We start from the raw sequence: 13,955 nt of genomic DNA, 5'->3' as shown, positions 1-13,955 counted from the left end.
ATTTCAGGGATCTTTTATTTCAGCTCATGAAACATGGCATCAATACGAAGCTTACTTAGGTCCCCAGCACAGTTGAGCCAGTCACGTGTTTGTTTGTAAATAGCACTACAGGGGAAAGCGGGAGCAGTTAAATCCAGCTGTGTATTGACAGGGGTCGCGTTTTATATTTAAAGTCAACTGGGAGGTTTTTTTCTTCTTCAATAGAGTGATCAAGGACGTGCAACTATAGTTTTTCTTCACAGAAAATACATTAGTGCAACACAGGCAGAAAATAGCTTAATTTTCATAAGATGACAACAGAAGTGCAACGCAATTTGGCTGGCAGCCACACAAGTAAATTAACTTACAATGAAAAAGCTGTCTTTTCTTTTCTACCAAAAACGATGGATGGCCAATATCTTTCTAATGTTTAGACCTATCATAGAAAGAAGGTAGCGAGCTACTTGTCCTAATATTTTGCTTAAAGTGAATCTAGCACTTTACCATCGAAAATAGGCCGGCTACACCAAGAAATGTACCGGAGAAAAAAAGCTACACATCACTCAAGAGTACTGTCTGCCTGTTAGTTTATTCTCATTCGAGATGAGTTTCAACTTAAGTACAAAATTGCTCTGATGCCGAGCAGAATTTACAATAAGAAGCATTTTAGATCTGCGTTTACAAAACGCAGCAAGATATATTTTTTTCCTGCGTAAAAAAACACTGAATTATGCGTTAACACGAACCCTAGTTGAATTTGCTAAGTCAGTGTCTGTTTTAATAAGGTGGTGGGGCATCATATTGTGTCAGCTTTCTGTCGTGTTTGAGAAGTCAAAGCCATTTGGATTAGTTATTTGAACAGCTGCCACTTATCTTGACTTCCTTGCATTTCTCTCTTCTCGTAGCAGGCAGGCCCGTTGCACTAGCGACTACAGACTCCACACATACACAGTTGTAGACATGCTGCTTGAGAGCCAGTACTGTATGTATCAAAACTTTGTTCATTTGCACAATGTCTGTCATTCACATTTGTTTGTAAATGTCCAAACTCACCAAAAAATTACATTCGGTAGCTCCTACCTATATATACAGTGAGGCAAAAAAGTATTAAGTCAGCCACCAATTGTGCAAGTTCTCCCACTTAATAAGATGAGGCCTGTAATTTTCATCATAGGTACACTTCAACTATGACAGACAAAATGAGAAGGAAAAAAATCCAGAAAATCACATTGTAGGATATTTAATGAATTTATTTGCAAATTATGGTGGAAAATAAGTATTTGGTCAATAACAAAAGTTTATTTCAATACTTTGTTATATACCCTTTGTTGGCAATGAGATGTCAAATGTTTTCTGTAACTCTTCACAAGGTTTACACACACTGTTGCTGCTATTTTGGCCCATTCCTCCATGCAGATCTCCTCTAGAGCAGTGATGTTTTGGGGCTGTTGCTGGGCAACACGGACTTTCAACTCCCTCCAAAGATTTTCTATGGAGTTGAGATCTGGAGACTGGCTAGGCCACTCCAGGACCTTGAAATGCTTCTTACGAAGCCACTCTTTGTTGCCCGGGTGGTGTGTTTGGGATCATTGTCATGCTGAAAGACCCAGCCACGTTTCATCTTCAATGCCCTTGCTGATGGAAGAAAATCTCACGATACATGGCCCCATTCATTCTTTCCTTTACACGGATCAGTCGTCCTGGTCCCTTTGCAGAAAAACAGCCCCAAAGCATGATGTTTCCACCCCCATGCTTCACAGTAGGTATGGTGTTCTTTGGATGCAACTCGGCATTCTTTGTCCTCCAAACACGACGAGTTGAGTTTTTACCAAAAAGTTATATTTTGGTTTCATCTGACTATATGACATTCTCCCAATCTTCTTCTGGATCATCCAAATGCTCTCTAGCAAACTTCAGACGGGCCTGGACATGTACTGGCTTAAGCATGGGGACACGTCTGGCACTGCAGGATTTGAGTCCCTGGCGGCGTAGTGTGTTACTGATGGTAAGCTTTGTTACTTTGGTCCCAGCTCTCTGCAGGTCATTCACTAGGTCCCCCCGTGTGGTTCTGGGATTTTTGCTCACCGTTCTTGTGATCATTTTGACCCCACGGGGTGAGATCTTGCGTGGAGCCCCAGATCGAGGGAGATCATCAGTGGTCTTGTATGTCTTCCATTTCCTAATAATTGCTCCCACAGTTGATTTCTTCAAACCAAGCTGCTTACCTATTGCAGATTCAGTCTTCCCAGCCTGGTGCAGGTCTACAATTTTGTTTCTGGTGTCCTTCGACAGCTCTTTGGTCTTGGCCATAGTGGAGTTTGGAGTGTGACTGTTTGAGGTTGTGGACAGGAGTCTTTTATACTGATAACAAGTTCAAACAGGTGCCATTAATACAGGTAACGAGTGGAGGACAGAGGAGCCTCTTAAAGAAGAAGTTACAGGTCTGAGAGAGCCAGAAAACTTGCTTGTTTGTAGGTGACCAAATACTTATTTTCCACCATAATTTGCAAATAAATTCATAAAAATCCTACAATGTGATTTTCTGGATGTTTTTTCCTCATTTTGTCTGTCATAGTTGAAGTGTACCTATGATGAAAATTACAGGCCTCTCTCATCTTTTTAAGTGGGATAACTTGCACAATTGGTGGCTGACTAAATACTTTTTTGGCCCACTGTATGTTTAACTTCATGAGCTGGATTGCCTGTCTTTGCAATTTGTTTATTTTCGTTTGCGCTTGTTAACATATTTAGCTATCAGCCTACATGGAAATTTTCTATTAATTGTGACAATTTTGTGAGAATTCTGGTAATAGACACCCAATGGGCTTTTATTTGTTTGTTTCCTGGGTTGAGAGGACAGTATGACAATCTGAATACCGCCCAACCCTATCTAAGTGTAGAGAATCGTTGTACCATCTAAACCGCTGTGAAATATCTTGTCAATAACCAAAAAGTATTTCCAGCTGGTGTATAAAACCGGAAGTTAAAGATGCAAAAATTAAACTTACGAACACAAAGCATAAAAATAGTGCACATAGAACAGATCTACCGCTTATTAGACTTGCTTTCAATAAGAATGACAGATCTACAACTGTCATTTCTATGTGAATTTGGTGGGGTCGCCCAAAAAGGTACATAATGCAGCATTGATGGTTTGATGATTGAAAGGCATGGACTTTCAACGTGGTGTGTTTACCCATCCCCACTGTAGTTACAGAATGACTTCATTGTTGTTAAACCCATCATGGTGGACATAAATGTGGGTAAAAACAAGTCAGCTATGATAAGTAAAAAATAAAAATAATTTTTAAAAATCAGACATACCTGACTAAACTATAATGACGTGTACAGTAGGTGTTTCTTAGTGTGTGGGTATGTGTAGGTATATTTAGTAAATGTATATTGGTTATAAAGTGCTGTTGTATGTATGCAAAATAGGGTGAGATCAGATGTGATGTATACTAAAGAGAGTCTCAATGAAAGTCTTAGAATGAAAAGTCCCATTTTGTGTATATTAACCCTTTCCACTCACACCCCGTCATTCCGTGTACGGGTTGAAAATACAAGATTTTGTCATTGATAAGTGCCTAAATTGGAATGCAGTGGCTGTACATCACTGTATGAGATTTGACTGATTGCTGTTATAAACTTTAGCACTGCGCAACAAGATGTCCCCATCCCACCTGTTAATTGGGTTACTTTAGCACATTTGTTGTTGTCCGAGTGAGGGGAATGCTGGAAATTGAGTCAATGCGTTCTGAAAGATGAGACATTGAGGATTATAATAACTACCACTGATGTCATACAAGCAAACCACACACCTGTGAGTCCAAAGGTGCACTTCACATTTCCATATTGGAAAACATGTAATTTAGAGTATCAACGTTTATGATCGCTATGTTTGATCCACAGTTACAAGGATGACATGTGTTAAACCCTGGGTTGTCCTGAACACAATGAGCCTGTGTTTGTCGTATTGTGCAGAACCTTAGCCGCGGAACACGCACTTGAATACACTCATAACTCCATTCTATGTGCACCAAAATTACAGTCTGTTTGTCTGAAGTACCTTTTGAAAGCCTACCACTGTATTAGCTAGTCATGTTGACAATAGGATACGCTGTCAAATGATGCCCACCTGACCCGGATTGCGATTTCTAATAGAAAAATGTGAGATTATGTAAACAGCAACAGTAATTCGTGAACGTGGGAGTTTAAAGTTCTATCTGCGCAAAGCATAGTTTGAGATATTGAGCATCAACGTTCTCATCCCAGATCTCAGAACTGTTTTGTAATGAATTCTTCTTTCATAACCCAATAAGGTCCTCATTTTAAAAGGTACCTGAAGTGCAGGGTATAAAATCTTGAGACATTTGCAAATCAGTTTTTTTTGGGGGGGGGGTGTCATTCACAGATAGAACCTTATGGCTCTGAAATGTCAACCTGGGTTTCAAAGATGTTTGTGAAGATATCACTTTTTCTTTTACCATCGTAAGTTGTCTTTATCACAAATCTGACATCACACATGTGTAGGACCAACTACAGAGCAACTATGTGAATAACACATTTTTGACCAAAATGTGAGAGCCTTTATAGTCCCAAGGTCTCGAATTGTGTGATGGTGGGGACGCAGGGTTGTGTTCCAAACAAAAAACTGCAAGTGTGCTTTCTTCAGTTCCTCAATGGCAATGCAAGCAGAGCTCAAATAAGCCATAAAGTCATAAAAGTGCACTGAAATTACTTCGGAACAACGCACACTTCTTTAACTAGTTAGACCTCTCACTGGGTTGGCGCCACCCATTGGGTTGTGCCGTGGCGGAGATCTTTGTGGGCTATACTCAGCCTTGTCTCAGGATGGTAAGTTGGTGGTTGAAGATATCCCTCTAGTGGTGTGGGGGCTGTGCTTTGGAAAAGTGGGTGGAGTTATATCCTGCCTGTTTGGCCCTGTCCGGGGGTATCATTGGATGGGGCAGCAGTGTCTCCTGACCGCTCCTGTCTCAGCCTCCAGTATTTATGCTGCAGTAGTTTATGTGTCGGGGGGCTAGGGTCAGTCTGTTATATCTGGAGTATTCCTTCGGTCTTATCCCGTGTCCTGTGTGAATTTAAGTATGCTCTCTCTCTAATTCTCTCTTTCTCTCGGAGGACATGAGCCCTAGGACCATGCCTCAGGACTACCTGGCATGATGACTCCTTGCTGTCCCCAGTCCACCTGGCCGTGCTGCTGCTCCAGTTTCAACTGTTCTGCCTGCGGCTATGGAACCCTGAGCTGTTCACCGGACGTGCTACCTGTCCCAGACCTGCTGTTTTCAACTCTCTAGAGACAGCAGGAGCAGTAGAGATACTCTTAATGATCGGCTATGAAAAGCCAACTGACATTTACTCCTGAGGTGCTGACTTGTTGCACCCTCAACAACTACTGTGATTATTATTATTTGACCATGCTGGTCATTTATGAACATTTGAACATCTTGGCCATGTTCTGTTATAATCTCCACCTGGCACAGCCAGAAGAGGACTGGCCACCCCTCATAGCCTTGTCCCTCTCTAGGTTTCTTCCTAGGTTTTGGCCTTTCTAGGGAGTTTTTCCTAGCCAACGTGCTTCTACACCTGCATTGCTTGCTGTTTGAGGTTTTAGGCTGGGTTTCTGTACAGCACTTTGATATATCAGCTGATGTAAGAAGGGCTATATAAATAAATTTGACTCAAACCATTTTTTACTTATCTTGCTCCCACTCCAAAATTACAATGAATATTCATATTTTGAGACTGAATGTTTCCACAGTATTTTCAGATTTTGTTATTGACAAATGCCATGAAAAGTACAGTAAATGTCCAATGCACATAAAATCAACCGTGTAATGTTTGGATTCAGTCTTGTGTCAGGTGAACTGTTGTCTTCACCTTTGGTCAAATCATTTCCCCATCAACTCTAAAGTGTTCTCCTTCAATTTCTACCATGGTAATGCATATGCTTTTAATAGTTAATCTGTTAGAAATTTCAATTTGGCCCAATCCATATTGACCAATTTCCACAAGTGGAAGGGGCTAAACATAAACAAGTATTAAATATACCATATGAAAACCACACATACACATCAAAGAAATCTGCATGATCTTCATAAACTATTCATTTTCTCATTAAAAGTGTTTTGGGTTCATTTGTGAACATCATATATCCTACACAGCACAAACACAATATGAAACAGATTTCTCAGGTGTGGATGTGCCTTATACACTGAGTGTACAAAACATAAGGAACACCTTCCTAATACTGAGTTGCACCCCCTTTTGCCCTCAGAACAGCCTTAATTCGTCAGAACATGGACTCAACAAGATGTCGAAAGCATTCCACAGAGATGCTGGCCCATGTTGACTCCAATGCTTCCAAAGTTGTGTTAAGTTGGCTGGATGTCCTTTGGGTGGTGGACCATTCTTGATACACACAGGAAAATGTTGAGTGAAACACCCAGCAGCATTGCGGTTCTTGACACACTCAAACCAGTACGCCTGGCACCTACAATCATACCCCATTCAAAGGCACTTTAGTCTGTCTTGCCCAGTCACCCTCTAAATGGCACACACACACTATCCATGTCTCAAAGGCTTTAAAATCCTTCTTTAACCTGCCTCCTCCCCTTCATTTACAGACTGAAGTTGATTTAACAGGTGACATCAATAAGGGATCATAGCTTTCACCTGGATTCACCTGGTCAGTCTGTCATAGAAAGAGAAGGTGTTCCTAATGTTTTATACATTCAGTGTATATCACAATGTCTGGATGCAATATTCTGCCCAGGAATATTCAACACTGAAATCTGTTCCTCTGCTTATTCCAAATGCATAATTTCTGTTGACAACAATGTAAATTAGTCTTTGTCTTTAATGCAGGGTTTGATCTAAACGCCAGAAGCTATTGAATGGAATGGTTACTTTCTATGTTAGAGTGGAATGGTTTTTCTGCTGGTGTATCCTGAGGTATCTCCTCTCTGAGAACTTCTTCCCGCAGTGCGTACAGGCGAATGGCCTCTCTCCCGTGTGGACCTTCAGGTGCATCTTCAGGTTGCCAGCCTGGGTAAAGCGCATGTGACACTGGGGGCAGCTGTAGGGTTTCTCCCCTGTGTGGACCTTCTGGTGCAACTTCAAGTGGTCCTGGCGGGAGAACCTTTTCTCACACTGGGGGCAGCTGTAGGGTTTCTCACCTGTGTGGATCCTCTGGTGCCTCTCCACCTTCTGGGGGCAGCTGAAGCCTTTGTTACAGAACATGCAGAGGAACCGTTTCTCTTTAGTATTGCCTGATGTTTCTCCACCTCCCCGAGCCTTTGCCCTTTGGTCGTTTGAGTTCAAGACCTGATCGAAAAGGACGGGGCCCTGTGAATCAGAAAGCCCCATCGATGCGGACACTGGGTCGCGATCCCTGAATGCGTGTAAAGGGGAGTGGGTTGCGACATTTGGATTAGTCTCTAAGCTTCCTCTGTAATCTAAGAATTCTCTGCCCTGTGAGTGTCGGTCTCCTAGGTGACTATCTGCATTCCATGTGGGAGGAGCATCGCCCTCCACTTTCACATCTACGACCAGACCCTCCCTTTTCTTATCTAGGCACCCTTCAGAGTATACACTACTACTGCACTGGTTCCAGTACCCTCTAGACAGATCAGTCTGTGTCTCTAAACCCAAGGATATGTTGCCAGGTTCCATCTCTGTCGCGTAAGAGGAAGACAGATCATCACTGCCAGTGTCTAATGTGTCACCTTCACCATCTCCACGGGAATGAACCGTCCTCTGGGTCTGGTGAAATACTGGTAAGTACTCTGAGCTGGGAGCAGGAGGACAGCCCAGTCTCCCCAGCCCCAGCCCCAGTCTCTCTGGGTCTGATCTGTGGTCAAATCCTGTGTGTAAGAGCCTGCGTGTTAAAGTTAAAGTCTTTGTGTCTGTCTCGGACTTGAGGACGGCGTTCGGCGTTCCACTGACCTCCGTGATGCTGCGTTGGGTCCTGGGCTGCACTGGAGCGGTGGTGTTGTCCTCCGTGGCTATAGGGGGCACTCCAGCCGCTGCTCCAGTTTGGATATCTCTGTTGTGCCGTGGGTCCTCCTCTCCTTCAGACTTCTCCTGCTTGACCAGTGGCGATCCTCCGGGCCCTGCAGCATCTGCATCTACAGACTGACAAGAAGAGAGGAGCTTATTATTGGTACATGACTTGAATTGGATAACAACGCCGTGGAGAAGTCTCACAAGCTCCCCTATCCTCCTGAGACTCAGCAATTCATTTGCCCTCTCAAATGGACATTTGTTTATGATCCGTATCTCTAATTAAGGCCATACATGCCACTGTGTCAGGTCCTGTTGTACCTTTGAGAAGACAGTCTGGGCTTTTCAATTATATTACGTGTGGTGGTACCACCGTCAATTCTTTTTTTTCTTCCTGGTTTTCCAAATGGCTACAATCACAATTACCATCACAATTAGTAATTGTATAATTATCATTTTTGTGAGTATGATATTCAAATTGTTTCTAATTGGTAAATCTCAGTTGTAGTTTGGTCATAATTTATTCAGATTAAATAAGAGCTTGTTGTGATGCTGAGTTATTTACCGAAATGTTGGTTTGTAAATAACTAATTGATGGACTCAATTATTTGAATTCCATTTAGTTTGTTGTTGGTTTGTTGTTGCTCTCAACGCGTTGTTTGCGCCATTTTTCGAGAGAGATCTCTCTCTGGGATATGTTGCCCAACTCATCATAGTTAAGCACAGAACATGTGGTAATTAACTACAATGACCAGAATCAATTACATCTTCATCTGCCTGTTCTCATTGGTTCTTGCCAGTGGGGCTGGCAGACAGACATGGAGAGGAAGAGCGATAGAGAGATGCAGTTGCTTAGGTATCTCTACATGACAATACATTAATTGATTTAATGTTTTTATTTAGCAGTCTTAAAAGTATGGCTTATCTACTTTGATGAACGACTGAAATTGTGATTTCGTCAAACATCTAGGCTAACCTACATGCCTGGAGGGTGACTCTTTGGGGAGCACAGATCGATGGCTGTAGTGTTCATTTTCTCACCTATTTTAGATTGAGTTTTTATGACTAAAATACCCATTTTAGTAATTTCATCCTTCTTAGTTTTAGTTATTATCAGTTGACTACAACTCTGGACATTTTTTGTCTAGTTATAGTCACAATCATTTTAATCATTGTAGTTATTTTTGTTTTACTGAAGAGTTCATACAAACCTCCAACTTAATTTCCATCATGCACATAATAGCTTCCACTTCCTTATTCACAGCCATTTTAGTCACGTAAGTCCGTGCATTATTTTCTATTAAATAATAAAATATTTAGGCGACGTCTAACTTACATCGTGTGCCCATTCAGATAGCCTTGTACATCTAGTTCTACTATCCCCTCTTATACCTTAGCTGGCAACATTGATATTGTGGCAGATTGTAACCAATGCCAGGCATACTTAACCATATACTAATAAAGCCTTGGCTACAGGTTAAACAATTTATAGCTCTGATTTTTCTCCCCATCATAACTGTCAAGGGGATAAATAAGTGTTTTCCTTAAAAAGGGGAGAATGAGCTTTCCAGAAATGCCAGAAGTATTACTGTACTCCTAATAATCAACAAATAGCAACTCACAATAATCAACAAACCGCAACTCACATTTGCAGATCGTGAGAGACTGCATCCAACACAGATTAATGAATAACAGCACACATGGGAAAATAGAGCTGCTGATGAAATCAAAGCAAAAATAGACTACATGAAAGTAAGGGAGAGAGAGTAAACATTATTGTTTAACGAGTGACTGAAGAGACTGTTTTTTATGCAATACTATTGAGCTCGCCAGCTTGTAGTCCAAAAAATATATGAAATGAGTTAGCATTTTTTTTAACCTCTGGTTCGTTGGGCATTCCTCTGGGGGGAAATCATCAGGTAGGGGTATAAATGGGGTGGCAGGGTAGCCTAGTGGTTAGAGCATTGGACTAGTAACTGGAAGGTTGCAAGTTCAAATCCCTGTGCTGACATGGTACAAATATGTTGTTCTGCCCCTGAACAGGCAGTTAACCCACTGTTCCTAGTCTGTCATTGAAAATAAGAATTTGTTCTTAACTGACTTGCCTAGTTAAATAAAGGTAAAACTTTTTTTTTTTTAAGTAAGACCCGTAGTTAACACACAAGGCTTCGGAGATCTTATATAGGTTTTGTTCTATGAGATAAATGTAATGTTAACTGACTGATATTATGAAGCCTTTATGTGCTCAAAATATGTAAGTTGCTAAAGAGTCCCTAACGGTCATACAAATTGAACTACAACATAAATCCGATTTTTTTTTCTTTACATCTCTACGCCGACTACGTAATCTAGTTTAGCCTACAGTCCACCAACATTCTAGTTAGCTTTTTTTTTTTTTTTTTTTTTTTTAGCTTTCTACGTAGCTCTACGTACATTTGTGCGGCTGAATTTTTGGAATGCAACTCAAAAACGGACCTACATGTTACAAAAATCTTTATCAACCTGGCCAGATTGTATAATAAGGATCATTTCTGTCGTCACATTCTGCGACTGCAGCCATGTAATTTGATCTACGCATGTGCCAGCACCAGCAGCGCAAGTCTCACTCTATGCTTATGTAAGAGTGAAGTGAGTTCGGAAAAACTGAAAACTATGCATCTTAGAAATAGTTTTCACATACAAACTTTATATGTCTGAACTTAGAATCAAATAGGCTTACCCAAAATAACATGGATGCTGTGGTAGAATGTTTATTTTGATTGGGGATTTTGATAAATACACATTATCGCCTGATTTCAGATGTGTCATGAAAAAGATTATTAGGGAAATAGTTATTCTTGCAAAGCATGTAACCGTTTAAATCAAACTATTATATTGTGTTCTTATGGGCCAGTCCCCCGGATCAGCTCTTAACACCAGCCACTGTCTACGATAAAGGCTAAACATTTCTAAACCTGACAAAGTCAGAGTCAACGAACGCACGTAGTGGTACTTAATCGGCCGACCTAGCGACCTAAGAATTTGCCCATATAAGACGGCTAAAATCATACAGTCTGTGGAGGCCTTTATCAGATCGAACGAAAACTCAAGGATGGTATATTATTTTGCTTCAGGCTGCAACCATATCTATACAGCGGGAAGGTTATCGTTTTGAGAACGATGCTGTAATCAAGAAACGTTGGGTCCGTTTGATAAGGTAAGCTAAATCTGTTAGCGAGACTTCAATGGCAGATGTAGTTTTATTTTTTGTGTTAGCACATCTTTTCACTTTGTTTTGATTACATAAATGCTTCAAAATTCACAGTTATGTTATCTGATGATTTTCATATTACACAACGTATAAGATCTAAGCTTGTGTTTACCAGACCTTATTTTCAGCATTTATAAAAAACAAATAATAATTTCCCCATAAGCTTTGGCCAACGAGCCATGGCGTTGTAAGCCTCCGTTAGTGCCTACAAAAATACGCCTTTAATATTGCTCTCTATTACACTAACCTCTATCACAATAATGTTCTGAATTGAGGTTCGAGTGCCCTCGTCAACAGTGATTGGTTGGTCATCGCTCCATGTATTGTGACCCGCTGGCTTTACAAAGCTCCTGTGGCCTCCAGTGAGATGTCCACCTGAGTGTGAGATTGGGAGAAAATAGGCGTAAGTTAGCTACTGTCAATGCTCAACGGTATATTTATCAAACACGGTCTAGAATTGACAAGGATGTAAGATAACTAATCAAATTCTTGATATACTATTTACTGATCGATGTATTATTATGTAACATGCATCACATTGCTTTCATTGAGTAGATAATAGGAAATGCAGTAAATCAAAAATCTTGTTAGTATATGATAGTGTCTTCGCGCAAGTGTTACTATCCTGCTTAACAAGACCCAATTCTAACACACGTGCAGAAGGGAACAGGGCGACAGGCACTGAGATATGAACGTCGACAGGCCGCGCATCCTCAGCCTTATGCAAAATATACCTCTTGTCATTCCTTTGTATCGGTCGAGGACCTTGACACTACTGGGACGACTGGCGAGGACGCGCTCTCGTATTGTCCTCTCTGCGCGCTCCCGTGCCACCTTTAGTTCCAATAGCTGTAGTTTCCTCCGCAAGGCCCCGTTTTCTTTCTGGCTTTGAGTTATTTCCAAACGAAACACTGCATAGTCGTCGTCTACGAGTTTACAGATCTCTGCCACGGCTGCATTCGCTAGCACCTCCATGACGGAGGCTATTTGAGTGTGAAAAACCATACAGTTAGCCATTGTTAGCTAAGCAGCTAGCTAGCGTTACCTAGATAACATCTATCAACCAAGTCCCGTCTCCAACGCGAATTAAACACTACCTGAGGTAAGTATGTAATGCGGTGTAGTTCAATTAGTTTTTTTTTTCAGTCTAGGGTGTTGTTACACGTCTAAACAATAACGCTAACGTGGAATTTGTATTTGGTCGCTTGACTTCCGTTTATTTCTTCTTCTATAATATTATGTCGGTCCTCAAACGTTAGAGGTGCATGCCGCCTCTACTGTACTGGAGTGTGTAGTCAAAGCACAGCTAAATGAATAGACTAAACGAATAAAGAAACAAACATTAAGAGAAACTAAACCTTCCTATCGAATCCTGTATTACTAAGAAAATAAAAAGAGCCCTGTACTTACAACAATCCATTAACACATGCATCACTGTTTCATCAACCATACACTCTGTACACAAACCATTTGCATACTTGCCAACCAGACATAATGACAAGTTCGACGTACAATGTCCTAAACGCAACCACCACCTCTTCCTTCATAATCAGACCCTTGAATCTTGGTCCACCACCTTTCTTTGGCGGGCATGTAAATGCTGGCCTTTGGGTTCTGAGTCCCACCTCTTCTGCCGCACATCTATCATAATTGCTCTAATCTTACATTTGGCCTCACCTCGTGGAGCATGAATATCAATTAAATATCTTTTTAAATACCCTTTTAAAGCCCATAACACAGCACACAATCCCAACAACACCCAAACAATGGCTAGAGGTCCAGGATGGAACTCAAAGACCAACCACCTGAGGGTTGTGGCTCCTGCATCTACCGCTTGTTACAAGAGCTGTTCTACGTTGCAGAATGGCTCTTGTAACATAGTTTACACTTGAAGGGCCTCTCCTTGGTGTGAACGGTCTGGTGCTCCTTCACATAGTTTGCTTCAGCGAAACACTTCCCACATGTAGGGCAGGCGTACGGCTTGTCAGCGTCAGCCCTAATGCTCAGACTCCCACATTGTGACCCAATGACAGAGGCGGTAGAAGCAGGAGCCACAATCCTCAGGTGGTTAGTCTTTGAGCTCCCTCTTTGACCTATAGCCATTGTTTGGGTGTTGTTGGGATTGTGTGCTGTGTTAAAGGCTAGATACCCTGATGAAGACAGCTTGCCTGTCGAAACATTTTGGACATAAATATTTTTGCATCTGAGCTACTAGAGTGTGCGGCTCTCCTTTATTTTTTTATAGGCTAGGTACCTCTCATGGTGAACCCCCATCTTGACCTTGTCTGTATTCGTGGGGTAACCATGAGGTAACTGAGGAAGGCTACACCCAGGTCCAGGCCTTCTATGAACCCAGTCACCAGGCATTAGATGAGACCATGAAGGAGAAGACAGATTACCTCCAGGGTTGTCTTCTGTCATGGATACGGTGGTGGTTGTATCATAGGCACAGCAGGGTCTATCTCTATCATCCCCAGGCCCTGCTCCATCCCTGCACTGAGACTGTGAAGAAAAGGGTCTGGGCTGCCGACTGGAGCCTCTGTCTCTCTGATGACCACCAGGACTGTTGTTCAGTCCACCTGTCCACTGGTTGTGTTCTGTTTGGTGGTTGTGGTGGAGTCTCTGTCCCTAGTGGATCATTCCTGGTTCCGACTCGGGAAGGAACAGCGACAGCTCCTGATTCAGGGTCCTGATCCGGGGC

The 13,955-nt window shown here is 41.8% G+C and overlaps 1 protein-coding gene across 1 annotated transcript; it reads right to left on the bottom strand.

Moving 5' to 3' along the window:
• Positions 1-6,649: 6,649 nt before the first annotated feature.
• LOC121847781 lies at positions 6,650-12,495 on the bottom strand. Its single transcript, XM_042330518.1, has 3 exons — positions 11,989-12,495; positions 11,502-11,629; positions 6,650-8,136 (listed from the first exon to the last, which is right to left on the bottom strand). Exons 1-3 carry the CDS (start codon positions 12,269-12,271, stop codon positions 6,913-6,915), a joined length of 1,635 nt encoding a protein of 544 aa, XP_042186452.1. The 5' UTR covers positions 12,272-12,495; the 3' UTR covers positions 6,650-6,912.
• Between the last annotated feature and the right edge of the window lie 1,460 nt (positions 12,496-13,955).

Source organism: Oncorhynchus tshawytscha, linkage group LG11, assembly GCF_018296145.1.
Source record: "Oncorhynchus tshawytscha isolate Ot180627B linkage group LG11, Otsh_v2.0, whole genome shotgun sequence".
In the NCBI taxonomy this organism is placed as follows: domain Eukaryota; kingdom Metazoa; phylum Chordata; class Actinopteri; order Salmoniformes; family Salmonidae; genus Oncorhynchus; species Oncorhynchus tshawytscha.
Note: the sequence above shows the minus strand (reverse complement) of the source record. Positions and strands in the feature narration are given on the sequence as shown.

Coding starts and splice junctions, on each gene's coding strand:
- LOC121847781 (XM_042330518.1), bottom strand. CDS start 12,271: ATGGCTAACTGTATGGTTTTTCACACTCAAATAGCCTCCGTCATGGAG. Junction 11,630..11,988: donor ATACAAAGGAATGACAAGAG/GTATATTTTGCA, acceptor TCTCACACTCAG/GTGGACATCTCACTGGAGGC. Junction 8,137..11,501: donor AGAACATTATTGTGATAGAG/GTTAGTGTAATA, acceptor TCTTCTTGTCAG/TCTGTAGATGCAGATGCTGC.